Below are 18,774 nucleotides of genomic sequence, written 5' to 3' on the forward strand. Positions count from 1 at the left end.
AACACGCAGGGAGAGAGCGGATTGAGCAGACAATTGAATGATAATCACAACTAACAACTGCTCATAAACACTTCAATTCATTTATCAGCTGTGAACTTGTCTGAGAGATAAATATCTCAGACTAGAGGGAAAAAAGCCTGAGCAGAGTTGGATTCCTCCTGCAGCAGCAGCCACCACTTGAGACCTGTCATTAACTGAATGTCATGTTCATGCATAATTTGCCCTCATGAAACGCTTGCAGTCAACATTAAAATGTGGTTAGTAGGACTGGTGCCAGCAGAATGAACCCCATGAACTCTTTTTTTCCCTCTTTCCCCTGCACAGCTGGCAGCAGTAAATATGAAGAATCAGACCTTCTCTTGTTGATAACCACAGGTCGGCCAGACTGCCATAAAACACTACACGAATAATCCTGATTGGAGAGGTAATTCACATTAAAAACAAGAAGCAAAATGGTCACCTTATTACCCCTTAGTATTAGTATAATAGAGTGCAATAAGAGGAACACTGATCTAACTGATGGTTATGAACTGAACAAAGACTATACCAAATACATTTGTACGATTACTAACATAAAATAAAAATACAGCCATGGTTAACTTTCCCGAAACACTATATATAACAAAGAAGAGAGATTTAGCAGAGGGCCAATGCTATCCAATGTAGATCTTGTAAAGTAAATCCTATGAAACATTTACTTTTTTGTGTTTATTATAACACATAAAGGGCCACATTTAATATGCAGTTAAGGCCTTCTCTTTGTCTACCAGTGTAAATACATGTGTAATAAATATGCTTTATAATTCCACAACAACAAGGATGCATGTTCTCTCTTTGGTTCAGTGTAAATGTTTGCAGGGAATATGAATCAGACTGTGCTTCTCTCACCGTTCAGTTTGCCATATGCCACCAAAGAGCCACTGAAGGTGATTCCACCGATGTAGGTTCCGAGGTACGCGATTATCTTGGTGAAGTTGGCGGCAGGGTCTGTGGCGAAGTGGGGGTACTCGATCATGTACTCTGCCACGCAGGTGAGCACGGCAGCCAGGCCCACCAGGCTGTGGAAGGCCGCCACCAGCTGGGGCAGCTCCGTGATCTGGATCTTCTTAGCAATGACCAGGCCTTAAGCGGGGCAGAAGAGAGAGCGATAACACGTAAATAAAGTGCAGTGATCCTGAAAGACTCACACACTAATAACATGCAAATCACAAGCACACACTATCAAAGGGCTGCTGGGAAGTGGGGTCCATCTAAGAAACAGGTGTTGCTGATGAGGCCTGTTCGGGGAAATTCCGTGTGTGTGTGTGTGTGTGTGTGTGTGTGTGTGTGTGTGTGTGTGTGTGTGTGTGTGTGCGCGCACCCTGCAGGAAGCCTGGAAATTAGCATTTGTTGGGATAGTTTAGTCTGGGTGGACACTCTGTTACTGGAACAATTAGCATTTAAATGATCAAACTGTCCTGAACAGAAAAAAGCAAGTGAGTAATACGTGCTGCTGACCATTTAAGAGAGACCTCCAGAGTCCGGAGGGGAGTTAGTCACATTTTGTTTGATGTAAACATCACAGAGATGTGTCTGCGCTCTGCACACCTGCCGCTTAATTTAGTCAAGCTCGGAATCCATGCACACGCACTGATGTCCAGTCATTTGGAGCTGCTGCAACACTATTGTACAAGAACTTGAGTTTGCCTCTAAGCCTGTTATCCCATTATTTTCAACAGGGACTCACCAGTAGTGCCGCCAACAGCCATGGCTGCACTCATCTGTCCCAGGAGCTCAGGACTGGGTTGGAGGGCACCAAGAGTCGCAGCGATACCCCCCGCAACTCCGATCATACCCAGAGTGTTTCCCAGACGGGAGGTTTTCTGGTTGGAAAGGCCAGCCAGGGCGCCGACACAGCACAGACCTGAACCCAAGTACATCATCTGGAGAAAGACAGAGACGTAAAGAGGGGGTTTTAGACAATTAGGGACCACAGGATGAGAAATAAGGACGAATGATCTACTTTGAAGGTTCTGTTCTACATCTGGGAAAACACAGGGGGACCGGGCATAAACATCCTCTCTCGCACCTGTTCAATGTTGTATCCAGATTGCAGCGCAACTCCATAGCCACCGACAAAGACACCAGCAGGAAGCAGATAGAGGTAGCTGTGCTCTGGAGGATCAGTGGGACGCTTGAACATGTCCAACATCTTCTTTGTTACAAGGAAACCACCTGGGAGAGAGACAGAGAAAATTAACGGACATACACTACACAGACGCTCAAATTCAGGTTTGAAAGTTACTTAACACAGTAGGGTAGGGATTACAAAGAAAACTTTGTTTATGGAAAAACTAATTACAAGATGGCAAAATAGGAGTGTACGAGGTTTCGAGGCAGGGAGGTCCAGGCATCTATGGTACATGTATCTCAAATAAAGAAAGCTTTAACAGTAAATCTGGGGGCAGATTTTTCAAAGACAATTACTAAAAAACTTTGCCAAGCATTATAACCAACGTGGGGAATCGACTTAGTCTACTTCATTTCAGTGTAAATATTTCAAGTAGAAAACCTCAAAAGCGTCAAACCGTGAGCAGACGGTGTCTCACTGCTCTACGTGAGGAGATCACATAGCCGTGTGTCTCCCTTTCACCCCCCCGGCATGATTAGAACAAAACACACGTATATGCAAATAAATGTAAAAGGGTGAATCAGAGGCTAGCACCTGCATTTGACCAGTTCTTGTAATTTCAGTCCTAGAATATCTTAGTTAAAGCACGAAACACAATCTGACTAATATTATTACTGACCAATCTGAGTCAATATATTCATATGGAGGAATGTTCATTTTCTATTTTGTTTTTTGTACCCAGAATGGGTCTGCCGACACTATATTTAGAACATTTACAAGAATAGAAGCAAATCAGCAACACGTGCCAAATCATGAGGCTCAGAGTCTGCAGCCATTATAGAAGCAGCTCTGTGAACATTGGCCAACGTTAGCTGTTAGCCAACTTCCAAATAGCTCAAAACATAAAGCGAGGGTGATGGGAATGTCATTAGTGTTGCAGGTATATGATACCATACATTTTAAGACATCAATAAATCAAAGTTGATAATAAGATTCAAATCAATGAATGAAACGAATAACGTTCGTGGACTATGGGTTTTATGGAATTTCATAGAGCACAGAGAAATTTGTTTTGTATGAACGTATTTATCGAAAGTTATTCAGAGACCCAGGTGTTTTCCATCCACTTTTACTCCAACACCTTACGGCTTTGGAGACTCACAGGGAAAACAAGTAGCAAGAGCCAGGGACCTGTTCCACACAACAGACTCACCAACTCAAAAAGCTCAGGGGCTATTTTATCGGAGCTGCATTTCACTATTGTTTCTCGTACCTTCCAAGGAATGTTTTTCTCTGTTCCCGGGGGTTTATGGGTAATGTGGTAAACCACTTAGAAATGTGCGTGTGGAAAGTAATCCATGTAAAATATGGTAGAAGAGAGAAAATTGAAACTAGATATGTCCATAAAGGCTATGGTATTTCAGTATGCTTTTGTTATGGAAAACCTATAAGACTGATAGAGGGTTAGAACAGTAACGCTATAGAGCCTGGAGGACCCAAGATATTTAGCAGGATTCACAGCATGGTTTTTAACTTCAACATTTTTGTGGTGTATCTCACGTAAATAAAAAACTAATAAGCTAAAGTGATCCATTATGCAAGTTAACTTTTCATTCCCTAGAGTCTTCAGTGGTGAATAGCGGTGAGCTAACCAGGGAAATTAAAACAAATCCGCGGCTCAGCCCTGCAGGAACACTGTTTCCCAGGACTATTAGAGAGTGATGAGTATGATAATGACTCCAGGAACACTTTGGCGTTAATGGGAATTATTAAGGGTAATAGCAGGGAAGAATGTGTGTGGTCCAAGGCACAGGCACCGACTCCCGAGCAGGTGGGTAGAGAGGGCAGCTGCTCAACTTGGTTCGAAGCATGTTATTGTACAATCAATACAAAACTCTTCAATCTGTCGAAGTTGATATTTTATTGGCGAAAGGTTGCTGTAACTGGCGGGGATCACTGTGAGGTGTCTGTGTGCGGGTGACTCACCAGCGATGTTGACGGAGGAGATGAAGGCCGCCAGCACGGCCAGTGTCCCAGCGGTAGATGATGGGGCGTAGCCCCCACTCATCAGGGACAGACCACCCACAGCCGTCAGACCTGCAGAACGAGGACAATTTAAATTCATGAACCTCCATTTACATAGTTCATTAAAGAAGACATTGAAACTTTCGGTGAATATTAGGAATGGAACAATATAGGATTGAATTGCAGATTAATTGGTTTGTTTTGAGGTTTTATTACCGAGATTATTGTGACTATCTACACGTGAGTGACTTGAAAAAGCTCCCAACTTGATAACGTGGTAGAAAATGAAACCATAGAGCCTGATTTTGATTATATAGGATCGATTAAGAATTATATTTTTGTATTCATCATTATATATGCCGGGAAGGGGGGGGGGGTTGTGTTTTATGATGAAGATAAATACGTTTTTAGGGTTTTTCTACATGAAAAGGTGTTCACTTAGAATATTGTTGTCGGTGGAAAAATGTGTGTTTGTTAACTAAGACGTAATGTAAAGTGTAAGAGTATAAAGCATATGTTGAAGATAGTCAAGGTATTGTGAATCGCAATTATTTTGGCTAGTATAATCGTGAAATGTCCCATGTGTCGGGGAAATGTTACAAAAACACCAAAGCCCTAATTCAGTCATTAACAAGTTAATCTTAACACTTCAATTACCATTGTTTAACATCTATAGACATTTAAGAGTTCCTAAGCTCAGAATACTCCTGCTTTCCACATCGGAAAAAGACAGAAAAGAGAAGATTTCAAGATAAAAAAAGAAGGGGGGAGAAAAAGAGGGAGTGTGTGTTTATCAAAAGAGACTCAGGAAACCTTGATAACATCAGCCCTGTAATGACTTACAGGCAGTAAGAAGCAACACGCAGCACCCGGGAGCCTGCATTCACACGGAATCATGTTTGAGGACAATTTAGGCTGACCAGCAGGTAGTGTGTGTACCAGTGTGTGCATGTTGGTGTTGTCAAGTCAATAATGTAAGCTTGATTTCTGAAATGAGACAAATGCAAAGTTTGACCTTGTCTCCATTACATTAACAAAGTCAACTTTATAATCATGTGTGTATATCAGCTTCTAAACTGTGCACGTTTCAATTGCTATGTAAAAATTATTATGTGAATAAAGGATAAATTAAATAATTCACTGTTATAACAAAAAATACATTTGTTAGTGACACAGGAATGACACATTTGTGGTTGGGTTTCAAGTACAAAGACATCTTACAGTTTGTCAGGATGTCACTGATGATTAATGTTCTCCACAGTCTAGTGATAGATGTGTAACTCAGATGCTACCCAAACACCTCGAATCTGATCTGCAAGCTTGTCGTGTATACTCTCAAATTCACACAGGTCCAATGGGGAAAAAATGACAAGGGATGTCCCAATCAACTTGTATTTATTGAGTCTCTGTTGCAGGGAAACTTATACTTATCTAAATGTTGATTTAATATTTGAATAACAGATTTACCCACATTTGGCACACTTTACTTTTTGTGAGCTACTTGATCCAAAAAGAGGTGAAGTTACACCATTTAGACTGAGATCAAAGGCACGCTTGGCCACCGCAACTAATAGATTAGCCAGCATGAAAGCCAATAGGCATCAGTGGACACACACACACACGTATGTCCTGGGTGGGCCATTGCCGGTAGGTGTGTGACAAACATCAGCTCCCAGGCGAGTGGGACAGTGAATCAGTGCTCTCAGTAGATTAAAGGATTTGTATCAGACACCAGATATAAAGATGTGCCTCAATGAGCCTCTGGATATGAGACCATAGTCTGAAGATTCCATCATGACCCACCAGCCAGTCACCAATGCTTGTAACACTATAATCCCCCCATGAAGAGTATAACTGTCCCTCACTCAAACACTAAATTCCAATACGATTCCCTAATGTCTGTGAATGATCCCGTGTGTGTCTTTACGAGGCCTGGCACAACAACATCAGAATTACGTTGGTCTCAATATTTCCAGAACTACAGTCACTGAACGGACAAAAAAAAAGTTGTACATTTGGTTATAAAATGCAAAACAATGTCATGTAAAAATTATATTTATTGATGGAATTTGACAGTAACATAAAGTGAACCATAACAGGGTGGAAAATGTAAAAGGCACAATCCCAAAGAAACAAGAACGATGGTGTGAAGATGGTAATGTGAACAGGGTATAGTTGGTAAGTAATAAAGGTTTTTAAAAAGGAAGTGAAAACTGTCTCTCAGTGGTCGCACTGCTGGGCTCCGTGACCCCCGCTCTCATGTCCAGCTGTGTGGACGAGTAAATGAGCGAAAGACTTCCCTGAACCTCAAAGATCACCAACAGTTTGTTACTTCCTACCCTAGTGAGGGTCTCAAGTGTGATCAAAGGCGTGAGAACACACACATTCACTTACCTCTCTAACCTCTTAACCCCTCTGTGTTAAGTGGCAGCCGACAATAAGGACACAATCTTTATTTGGACTCTAAGAAGCACCAGCGTGGCTGCAGAGACACGATGGACTGACGTACAAGATGTTTGATCCTCTAGCTAAGTCTGTACTTTATGGTTTAATATTCTATTGTTTGTTTCACATATTTTATTAATACCATCCAATAGTATACCGCGTGTTTCTGCATGGTCAGGTTGTTGTGTTTTTTTAAATGATATTTATCCACTCTGTTGGACAATGTTATATTCTCCTCTATATACCCCAGTGTACTGAATTTAATACTAAAGAGTCAGTGCTATTATTCATCAAAATGTACCCTCGTCAAAATGTGCAAAAAAAGACCTTTTAGCCAGAAACTAAAACTGGTCTTTTTGTAATTAAATCAGATAAATAAATACATTTAAGAATGCGCTAGAATGGCAACTCTATTATTAACTATTACTTTAACGATGAATGTGACACTTCATCAAGCTTTAGATTCAGATAGTCAGCCCTACCCTGTGCCTAGCAGTGGAGGTGTTCTGGATTGCATTATACTGAAAGGTGTACACATGAAACACGACCAACCTGAGATAGCGTTGGTGACAGACATGAGGGGAGAGTGCAGAGCAGGACTGACCCCCCACACTGTGTGGTATCCCACGATGCCAGCCAGACCAAAGGTGGTGACGATCTGAGTGAAGGCGGCGTTAGGAGCCACCAGGCCCAGACCCAGCAGGGTGGCAGCACCTAGTTAAAGAAGGAACCAGAGAGCGACTTTGAGAAATACAGAACACTTCAACAGTACATCTGGGGGCAGATTTTATTTAAATAATATGAAAACAATGAGATAATTACCGTGTAGTCTACAGTTTATTTATTAGGCTAAATTGTTGTTATTTCAGCACACTGAAAAGACTGAAAACTGTACAATATTTCATACAATAAAAAGGCCAAAATTAGTTGGTAAAAATGTTGGGCTTATTTTTTTAACCCGTCTGACCTTAATGTCAGCCCAGTTTAATTAGGGTAAATAAGCTTTGGATGCAACTTTAAGCACTTTTTTGAGTGCAAGATGTGGTAGGTATTTGACCACCCAACATGTCCTTATTTCCTGTTACTTTAACAGACATAATTATCTGTTTAAAAGCAATTTGTCTGGTTACATTTGCGAGACTGGTGGCATGTTACAGAAAGCCTGGTGTTGCAAACAGGAATCAATATCCATGAGAGTTCCTCCAAAACTAATAAAACAACTTTTCATGCCACACTAATAAGGCACAAAGCAAGTTCTCACTCTTCAACTAACACGAGCAGCTTTGTGAAGTAGGAAACCACCCGAACACCTGAACAATGTGTGAACCGCATTAACTGCATGAGGCGCACTTACACAGAGCGCTGTGTGGCACCATGGGAACCACTCACTGCAGCACTACTTCAAACACACACACTCAGCGTGACACTTTTTTATTTTTACAATGCACACTTCCTGACAACTAACAGGGTGTCTGTGTTTGTCACTTCTCGCCTCCTGTGCACATTCCACCTAAGAAGCTGATTATTATTATTAACCTCTGCTTCACCTTCTTGCAGACTTCAACCTCCTTTAAGACCCAACAGTAGACAATGAACAAGATTAAACCCATGAGCTCTCATAAATAGCATCTCCCTGATTTCAAGACTTGTCCACAAAATGTACATCTATTGGAATATTCTACTAACCTCCAGTGTACGCGCCAGCAGTAGTGAGTCTGGCCTTAAAGGGGGAGATTTGTGCAGCCTTCTCTTTATTCAGTTCCTTGATAGACTTGGGTTTAGGAGGAGGTGCAACAGGTACATTGTTAGGCTGGGGAGCGGGGAACAGGTTCCTTCCATCCTGGTGAAGACAATAATTTAGACAGAGAATGGTATGATGTTAAAGTGAGAAAGAAACAAAAAGTTCAATCAATCTATACTAATGGTTATACAAAGAAATGACTGCACAGTGATAAGGATAACTGTTAGTTATATCAACAATATCAAATGACATTTATTAGGAGCTTATATGATCTTTGCTTTTTTTCCCTGATCTCATCACCTAATGGTGTACAATGTCCTCTGTTGCATTCGTAAATCTGTGAAACATTAGACGGTGCTGTCAAGATCAAAGTAACAAAAAGTAATGATCAGTAAGCAGAGCAGGTATATCTGCATTTCAGCATCATTTGTAAGAAGTCTGACCATTATTGCAATCACACATGGCTCAAATAACAACCAGAAATCTAATAGCTTACTCCAAAAGAAGGAACACAGCTTTACTAAGATCGATAACAGCAGAAATAATATCCATTAAATAAAACAATGAGCTATGATTAAAGAACTATGATAATTGGTTTCCAACGTCATGAAGAAAAACATTATTTTAATGTAATGACCAGGACTTTTCACAGGTTGAAAAATGAACTTGTGCAAGAGCTTTAAATTCAATTTACCACCAAAGAAAAAAAGGGGAGACTTTCAAAGTAAAGAAGAGCCATTGTTTCTGCGAGGGACATTAATTGGCAGCTACAAAAACTGAAAGTGTAAGAAACATTGTTGTTAGGATGACATCTAGTGACGGTGAAAGGGAGCTGCAGGCCGAACATTATTTTCCCTTTGACTGAATGAATCCTCTGTTTGCCCCCGTGTTGCAACCTTGGCATCGGCTGAGAAATATGTGCGACCTGTCAGCTGTACACATACATGCATGTTTTTCCGGCCACATTATCCCGCGTACCTGCATAACAACGGATCCCCTGACGACATGATCCATGGTGCCGTAGTCAAACTCTTCCTTTACGTTCAAGTAGAAGTTCTCCATGTCGGGGCTGATGGCCCTCATCAACTTGGTGATGTTGTTGGAGTACAGAGTGCTGGACTGTGTCGGCAAACGGCTGGGCAGGTCTGTGTAGCCAACATGAGTCACTCCCTAACAATGAAAGGAAAAGCAATTAAAAATACAAAGTGCAAAAAAAAATCCTGTTTGGTGTGAGTGTGATTATAAACACTGACCTTGTGAACTGACAGCTCTCCAGGTACTATAGTCTCAATGTTTCCTCCCGCCTCAGCAGCCAAGTCCACCACCACTGACCCGTCTTTCATGCTCTCTACCATCTGTTTGGTGATCAGGATGGGTGCACGCCTACCTACAGAGTTACAATGGAAAAACATGCATCAAGATATTATACTCCAAGTGAAGGAGTTCAAGTATCTCGGGGTCTTGTTCTCGAGTGAGGGTAGAATGCAGCGTGAGATGGGCCGGAGAATCGGAGCAGCGGGAGCGGTACTGCAGTCGCTTTACCGCACCGTTGTGACGAAAAGGGAGCTGAGCCAGAAGGCAAAGCTCTCTGTGTACCGCGCCATTTTCGTTCCTACCGTCACCTATGGTCATGAAGGATGGGTCATGACCGAAAGAACGAGATCACGGGTACAAGTGGCCGAGATGGGTTTTCTCCGCAGGGTGGCTGGTGTCTCCCTTAGGGATAAGGTGAGAAGTTCAGTCATCCGGGAGGGACTCGGAGTTGAACCGCTCCTCCTTCGGGTCGAAAGGAGCCAGTTGAGGTGGTTCGGGCACCTAGTTAGGATGCCACCTGGGCGCCTCCTTAGGGAGGTGTTCCAGGCACGTCCAGCTGGGAAGACACCAAGGAGTAGACCTAGGACCAGGTGGAGGGATTATATGTCTTCGCTGGCCTGCGAGCGCCTTGGGATCCCCCAGTCAGAGCTGGTTGATGTGGCCAGGGAAAGGAACGTTTGGGGCTCTCTGGACCCGAGCACGGATAAGCGGGAGAAGATGGATGGATGGAAGATATTATACGCATCTTCGTGAAACTGCAGATAGTGAAGATACATGGCCCTACAAAGACTCATGAAACCATCAGAGTGGTGGAACAAATGTGAAACTGTTGTAAAATAAAGTTATTGTAACGCTATTTTAATGTTCACTATTCCATGACAGTTCCTTTTTATTTCTATATTCTCTGACTACCTGCCCAGAACACATGTCTGTGATATTCCATGAACTTTCGTTAGTTTGCATGAGCAATTTGTCCTTCAGCTTCTACATTTATGGCCAGCGTTATTGCTGTGCATGTGTCTGTGCATACCAGGGATAAGAGCAGTGGTGATGACAATGTCCACCTCCTGACACTGCTTGGCAAACAGCTTCATCTCAGCCTCGATGAACTCCTTTGACATTTCCTTGGCGTAGCCTCCCTGTCCCTCTCCTGACTCCTTAAAGTCCAACTCCAGCGGCTCTGCGCCCAGAGATTTAAACTGCTCCAAAGCCGCAGCTCTGGAAGAGGAGAGAGAAAGGGGATTTTTATTCAGGTGGAAGGATAATATATTTGCTGGACTAGTCATGCAGGAGTAATATTGTTTGCCCTTAAAACTGCACACAACGACATTCACAGACATTAGTTGCTAAGGGCATAATGGAGAAATTGGCATACTTCTTTATCAAAACAAATCTGTTGGGCATTCAAGAAGTGCGTTTCCTTCAGGACTGAAATCTTAATGATCATGATCTATAGCAAACATAATGTGGAAATAATGAAATGTTGTTGTCACTCATTACCAACTCCTGATTCCAAAAACCTTATTTGAGTGTTTTGAACAGTTTCTTCTTCAATAATGCAAGAAAGTAAAAAAATACAACTATTTCCTCTAGTAATATTTAGTTATTGAATGAAGTCTTTCAAAGCCTGTATTCATTTCCTTTGCAATTCAGACGCACAACATCAGGTATCAAAAACAAACCTGGTGTCAAATCCTCTGACGATGGCTCCCATGGACCTGGCAGAACCGGCTGCAGCCAGTCCAGCCACGCCACCTCCGATGATCAGAACCTATAAGCATACATGACATATTAGATGGATTAAATGGGTTATAACTGGCATAGACACCTTCACACAGAAACAAACACTCATACTACATACCTTTGCAGGCGGCACCTTCCCAGCTGCTGTGATTTGTCCAGTGAAAAAGCGACCAAAGTTGTTAGCTGCCAATACAACTGCCTTGTACCTAAAAAGTTAACAGAGTGAAACATCAAGCAATAAAGATATAAGTATGAACAGCTATATTTGTCATTATTAACATACATACCCTGCAATGTTTGCCATGGAGCTCAGTGCATCGTAACCCTGGGCGATGGTGACTCGGGGTACCTGGTCCATAGCCAGGACGGTGGCCTTCTTCTGGGACAGCAGGCCCATCAGCTCGGGGTTCTGGGCCGGGTAGATGAAGCTCATTAAAGTGGCTGACTCCTTCATCATGTCCACCTCATGGGCACCCAGCTCAGGGTTGAAGATGGGAGCACGGACCTGGAAGCGAATGATTGCATTGTAAAGGTTTAGGAAAAGCAGTAAACATAAAAAGGGTAGAATGTTTTAATACATTTCTTTAAGCTCTTCGAGAAGCATAGTCTAAACGAATGAAACATTTGGATTATTGAATTATCACAAAACCCTACTTCCCACTCCGCCTCAATCCCCCACTGAAATCCTACCTTGACGAGCACATCAGAGGCCATGACATCTTTGACGTCTTTAATCGTTGCTCCAGCCTGGATGTACTGTTCGTCCTGGAACTTGGAAGGCTCTCCAGCTCCCGACTCCACCACCACGTTGAAGCCCTGCTTGATGAGCGCCTGCACGCCAGCGGGAGAAATCGCCACACGACGCTCATTCTGGAAGATCTCTTTAGGTACACCCACTGTGAGTTGTTTGTAGGGAATACCTGCAGAGGCAAGGGGGGACAATACAAAAGAGTGACATCAGTGACAGATATTACATCGATTCATATATTCAAAACATTAAAAAACAGCATAAAGACAGATACAAAAACAATTATACTTTACTGTAATTACATTGATTGAACTTGTATCTGTCACAAATGATTTATTTTGAAGATAAACAATCTTATGCAGATAGTTCTGCAGCTTTAAGGAGAATATTTTCCGGAAACGGACACGAGTGGAGTTAAAACAATGTTTATGATAAACACTGTCCTGTATGTGCATGGCCTTTGTAGGCAGATAGACAAGGTCAATGTCAAACTACAACACTCAGAGACTTCAGCTGCTAATGAGGCTACATGTCTTTAGCTTTGCAAGTATTTGGTCATAAACTAAAGTAAATATTTAACCAAAACATTTATTTCCATACCATTATTGTGCTACTTCATTAGTTAGATATCTAAAGAACTCTCACCTGCAGGTCAAAAATAAAAAAATGATAGTCAAGATATTAGCTTATTTACCAAAGTAAGATGTAGACATAAAGCGATATAAAAGTCAAATGTGTTGTCCAAGAAGAAGAAACAGACCTGATTCAACATGTCTTACAACAATAGGGCAGCTTATGAGGAGATTTACATTTGTACATTGCAGGATAAAAGGATGTAGCAATAAATAGGCAAGAGACGGAACTATTAATATTTTAAGAAGGTTACTTTCGTGTCCTTTTTATTTCAGGGCTAGTGTCCAACAGCAGGTCACATGCTTCTATGGAAAATTCCACTGCAGCTCTTTCTTTTTTTTGTACCTCCTTCTCCTTGTCTATACATAAACAGCCTCTGACAGTCTGCCTTTGCTTTAACCCTCAACCCAACTATATAAACCAAGAGATCACATACCACTGTGTGTCCCATTTGTGTCTGACAACACATTAAGCACTCTGTTATCAATCAGCTGAAGTGATTTAAATCAGAGAACTGGGTATTATATTATATATATTTCGTTAGAAAATATAGTATAAGTACAATCAAGCAAATACCAGCGAATACACATGAGCGATCAAGATTATATTATCATCTACTGTATAAACATGCAGATTAAAGAAATCATATAATAACTAAGTTACACAGGTGCTTTCAAGCAGGCAGCACAATACTCTCCTGCTGTTTCATCCTAAGAAGAATACTTTTAAGGAGCATGTATATATCTTCAGGACTTGAAACATCTTTACATTTCCAAATACTTTGAGGAATAAAGTGCATTCAATATTTGTAATAGACCTTAAGAATACAAACAATGTTTCTCAGGCAAGAAACAACAACAATGTAATCCTCCTCAGTGTACCTTCATGAAAACAGACAACATTATAAAAAGTCTGGCCTTATTTATTTAATTAATATCATAACACTCGTCCCACAAAACATTTCCATGACATAGTTGGTAATGCTTGCGAGTTAAGAAAGGCAGTTCATAGAGCACAGTCTAATTTTGTCAATGTCATAATTCAAAAATCCAGTCTCACCCCGCCTCAGTCAATAGAGTATGTCTATAGGCTCCCTGGAGGTCAGAGCATAAGCACATGCATGTCAAATGTGTGTGTTGTGTCCCACTCCTCCACTTGTCTGAGAGTCGGTAAACTGATCCTTGTGTGTCCAGAATATAGGTTTCCAGCTGTTGCTGAAGCTATCTGCACTGCAGGAATGTCAGCATGAACCAGGTCACCAGCACCCCCTACATACCCACGTACACATAGAGACCTCTGCCAGTCATGAACCCAAAGCACGCAGACATGAAGCACCTGCAACCAGCTGGTACTGGATATCTGTCACACACACAGAAATGCACACCTTCTGCCAGGTTACTGTGTACACAGTGGGGGCATGTCAAATGGAGAATAATGCCTGGGGACTATCGTATCCTAAATGTGACCTTGGTTCAGATAGCAAATCCTGGTAGCAACACTGACCTCTATAGTAAACTTTTAAAACATATGAAGAAGGGATAAACATGCAGAAAGTGATGAATGAATGGGTAGAGCAGGATCTACTACAATCACATTTGGATCACTATGACAGATTTGATTCACCAGCTGCCAAGGCCAATGAAAGAACTATATGAATCCTTTACGTGTCTGCCCACTTTAAAGCAGAGTAGCTTTAGGATAGTGTAATCAGTATGTTTCCACTACATGTTGCAGCTGATACCCAGGTTCATGAGAATGCAAACAGAACATACAGGTGGTGTGGCTTTAGGTGTAGTCAAATGGGGCCACAACTAAAGCTAATTCCAGTAATCGCTCACTCTAGGACGTTTTGTCAATTAATTTATGAATCTTTTGGTCAATAAAATGCCTTTCTCTAATTTCCAGAGCCCAAGGTGACAATCAAACTGCAGTTTTTCCCTGATCAACAGGAAAAACGTAAAGAGATGTAATGTACCATTATATGTATAAATATAAAAGAAAAAACATTTGTACATTTTGAATTTATCCTCAGTGGTCATCCTAGTAAAAAATATCAACTTTTAAGCATTGTCTTAGTTCATTTTTAGTTAGTTGATTATTCACTGACTATATGTAAACAAAAAATGTAACTACTACTTACATTATTGTACCATTAGATGCTTTCTGACATTTAATTGTGTACATATATCCATGCCCTAGTGTCTTACCTGGACTGGCACATCGCCCCAGAGCTTGATTGGTCCTGAAAAAGCGAAGGCATGATGATTTGATAGCACCGCCGTGCTGCAGCTTGGTACAGGAGACGCCGCTGAACACAGGGGCTGAGCAGCTAGCCACCACAACACGAAGGAGACTCGCCATGGTGCACACACACCGACACTCACACACCAGGAGGAGCTATAGAGGACAAACGGCACCCCTCCTGTGAAAGTGCAAGGTGAGAGATAGAGCACCAGCAGACAGAGAGGAGAGGGAGGGGAGGGGGGGGGGGGTTGGGTTAGGGGTAAAGAGGAACAGGAGGATGAATGTAGGTGAAAGAGAGAAACAAAAATATTCTTGTTAATATCTCTGCATGATTAGCTTTTTGTTGAATTGTACATAATCTCATACTTGTGAAAGTATGTGCCCACATGTTCCACAGAAATATGTTTCACCTTTTTCCCCTTGTAGATCAAACACACAAATGACCTATGTTTATTGAAAAGGTCACACTTCCCTATATGCATTTACACTTAAATCAACACATATTCTGACAGCCACATTAGGAATCTGGTATTTGCTCTCATATAGGGATCTGAGTAGATTGTTATTTTCAAAGTTCCATTTTTTATTGTAGCCTACTGAATGACTCAGTTAACAGCATGAAGGACAACATGTTTACTCTAAAGGGAGATAATGGAACTGGGATAGACTGGGGTGGCTTGGCTAGTGAAGTAGGGTTTAAACTAGAATTGACTGGCAATAAACTCAACAGTGCACAGAATAAAGAGCGTTTTAGTTAAAAGGTCAAAAACAGCCACTGCTAAGGAAGAGAAAATGAGAATTAAAAAAAAGTTTCATTAGTGCTTCAACAAGAGCTGATTTGTCAAGAAAAACTGCTTATAAATTTGCTTATTCAAGCAAATGAAAGCTACTTCTCTCTATTTTTTTATATAAATCATTCTAAACTGGATGCGCTTGAGTTTTGGACTCCAATTACTTTTGACGTTTTTTTTACAAGCTGCTGCTATTTTAAAAAGCATAAACAATTATTGAATCGTTGCTAAAAAAAAAGTTTAGTCAATTGGTGATACAAATTAGCATAGGCATGGTTGCAGAACTGACCTACTTGATAGTCTTTGTAGTAGAGTAAAAGGATCATATGTCATTGCATATAATCAATGGTTAAAATTAAAGTGCAAAGCATACACGACGTCTACTTTAATCCTATTGAAGTTGCCAATGATGTCTTGTTTACTATTAGTTTAATTAGTCAAGTGTGTTCAAGTTGACTTTACCATTAAAAGGAAGCTAATAAAAAAGGCAAAAAAAACTTTGATAAAAGGTTAAAAAGGAAAAGTTTGATTCATAAGTAAATAAGAATTGACTAATTGAAATCTTATGTAAACTTTTAAAAATAAACTATTTAAAAAGCAAAGACAAGCCGTTTGAAGAGCAGCGCAGCCTGGTGTGTTCAGGACTCTTATTTCATGCAAGCAAAAATGAAGCTACCACGTCAGCAAAAAGTATGGCAGTCTTCATAAAATATGAATCACACAGATGCATTTAACATGTTACTTTCACACAAAACATTAGCTCGCAAAAATAAAAACACGGCGTCACAGTGCAAACGCTTGCTGCTTTGTACTGAATGTTGAGGATTTAACCCGGGTCAGGACTTGAACGGCTCACTTCACCCTCAGATTAACGGCATCTTTATTTGAATGTATGACCCAATAAGTCACTAATTAATCAGAGTCTCACAACTTTGTCAACCTTTGGTTTCATTCAGAGACCAGGTAGTGTCAAAAAGGGGTTACTTCAATGTGTGTTTGGGGCTAAATGCAGTGCACAGTTTCCCTGTGGCTCACAGATAAACATGATTATAATCCAAACAGCTGCTGCCTCCCACTTCTCTCCTTTTGTCTGCACATTACTAACGGGACAGAAAGCTAACATTGGCTAGCTAGCGCTTTAGCCCGTCAGCTAACAAACACATCTGTCTGGTGGATGAATGCGAGGTAAGAGTCAAAAAGCCCGCTACAGACGAAAATAAATGCAAACGGGTAAAAAATGCAAGGTGAAAAGTGAGAGTGGTGAGCGGAAACTCAACTGACCTTTGCAGAAAGTCCTGGCTCTGTGCAGCGCAGGCGAACTGTCTGCTGACCCGGAAGATGACGGGGAAAGCGGCCGACACCGGAGTGTTATTGGATCATATGAGAAGATGCATCAGAGGAAATCAGGTGACAGCTGCAAACTTTTTGTCACCCAATATGCAAGAGCACATTTCTCAATCACAAACCATGCAAAGACGTATGCATTAATCAAGAAATAGATAAAATAAATGTTTTGATTAAAATAAAAATAGAGCACATTCTGAAATGGCGTCCCAAAATGTACTGAAGTTGCAACTCTGTATTGTTCCACAGAGGAGCGCTCTTTGACCATGTATAGAAACTATTGCTCTGTGGAATAAAAAAGTAAATAAAATATTTGGTCTAGCTATGTTTTTTTTTCAGATGTAATTTTTCTTCTACACATAACCTGATATTAATCAAATGACCTTGCATGTGGGCTCTGGATATACCTAAATCATATGTCATTGCTGAAATATAGCCTACTGTGGGTATGCAACATCCATGTATTCATTGTAAAGCTTCGTATGTTTTGCAGACTGAAGCCTATGCCATTTCAAACTGAGTAAAATTATAAAGATTAAAGATAGGTGTAATTTTCTGTTACTGTGGCTGTGATGCATTCCTTTTTGTGTACTTCGGTATTTATTGTGGTGTATCCCCTTCTATAAGATGTCAAGGTGTCATGATGGGATATCTACTCACATATAAATATAAATGTCTAACATAAAAGGTCTAAAACAATCTACATTCCTTTTAAAGTATTTCACCGCCGTTTGAACTGTGGTGGGCCCCCTCCAGCCCCTTCAAGGTCTAATCAGTTCCACGTTCGAGCAATGCCTCAGTTGTTTAAACATATGGTGCAAGACTCACATTCTCCACTAAGCAGTACTTTTTAATAAAGTATTTTACATCGTGTCATCTATTGCTTTCTCATTTACATTTTTGTTAATAGCTCCTGAAAATAAGAATCTAATTAACTGAATAAAGTAAGTAGAATTACCATTGAGGTTTCAATTTATGGGCAGTATTCTTGTATGTGTGATGAAATATATTATAAGATAATTGGCGTGGTGGTAGAAGTGTGTCTGTGCTTGTAGATACACATGAAAGGTGGTTGGCCTTCCTTTTAAGCTTTTAGCTGTTAAACTTTGCTCATGAGAACAGGAGCAATAACTCTTATCTTCAGCACATTTAATTGTGCGCAACAGCACACCCCTTCACTAACAGTGTAATATATGCACTTCATACAGTATGAATACTCTCGCTCACATGCATACTGTTCATCTGGTTCTCTTTATCAGGCTCAGAGAGTGGAATGCATTGTAGCTACGCCTGGTTTTCATTTAAATCTTTCACCCTTAAGGAAGGCTCATCTAATTGCGTGGGCTTTGCCTCAATGTCTTTGCTTTTATTTTTGCCAAATTCTGTTTTCCTTTCCTTTCTCAATGAAATGCATACTACAAACTCAACCAAAATGTGTACTTATAAGGTCAGGGAGCAGATGGAGGAACATTTCAAGTCCTAATGCCTTTCAATAATTTCACACGACCTGCTGTCACTGCTTGCTCATTTTTAGTAGATGTTTATAATATATTGCTCGTTAAATATGTGTCTTTTGTTCCTATTTATTTTTTCAGGCCAATTGTTTTTTTCCCAGGTCGTTATTTTGAAAAACAAG

The 18,774-nt window shown here is 40.8% G+C and overlaps 1 protein-coding gene across 1 annotated transcript in view; it reads right to left on the bottom strand.

Moving 5' to 3' along the window:
* Positions 1–17,231, bottom strand: part of LOC307025324 (NAD(P) transhydrogenase, mitochondrial-like) — a 24,704-nt gene extending 7,473 nt beyond the window's left edge. The window contains exons 1-15 of the mRNA XM_079659959.1: positions 17,076–17,231; positions 14,967–15,181; positions 12,069–12,298; positions 11,666–11,883; positions 11,497–11,584; positions 11,318–11,406; positions 10,666–10,853; positions 9,575–9,708; positions 9,300–9,491; positions 8,267–8,420; positions 7,133–7,294; positions 4,097–4,207; positions 2,069–2,214; positions 1,727–1,922; positions 889–1,122 (exon numbers count right to left, since the gene is read on the bottom strand). Of these exons, the coding sequence (XP_079516085.1) occupies positions 889–1,122; positions 1,727–1,922; positions 2,069–2,214; positions 4,097–4,207; positions 7,133–7,294; positions 8,267–8,420; positions 9,300–9,491; positions 9,575–9,708; positions 10,666–10,853; positions 11,318–11,406; positions 11,497–11,584; positions 11,666–11,883; positions 12,069–12,298; positions 14,967–15,120 (2,296 nt within the window). The 5' untranslated portion in view covers positions 15,121–15,181; positions 17,076–17,231. The remainder of the gene's footprint in view (positions 1–888; positions 1,123–1,726; positions 1,923–2,068; positions 2,215–4,096; positions 4,208–7,132; positions 7,295–8,266; positions 8,421–9,299; positions 9,492–9,574; positions 9,709–10,665; positions 10,854–11,317; positions 11,407–11,496; positions 11,585–11,665; positions 11,884–12,068; positions 12,299–14,966; positions 15,182–17,075) is intronic.
* Between the last annotated feature and the right edge of the window lie 1,543 nt (positions 17,232–18,774).

Source organism: Notothenia rossii (assembly GCF_949606895.1).
Source record: "Notothenia rossii genome assembly, chromosome: 11".
Lineage (NCBI taxonomy): Eukaryota > Metazoa > Chordata > Actinopteri > Perciformes > Nototheniidae > Notothenia > Notothenia rossii.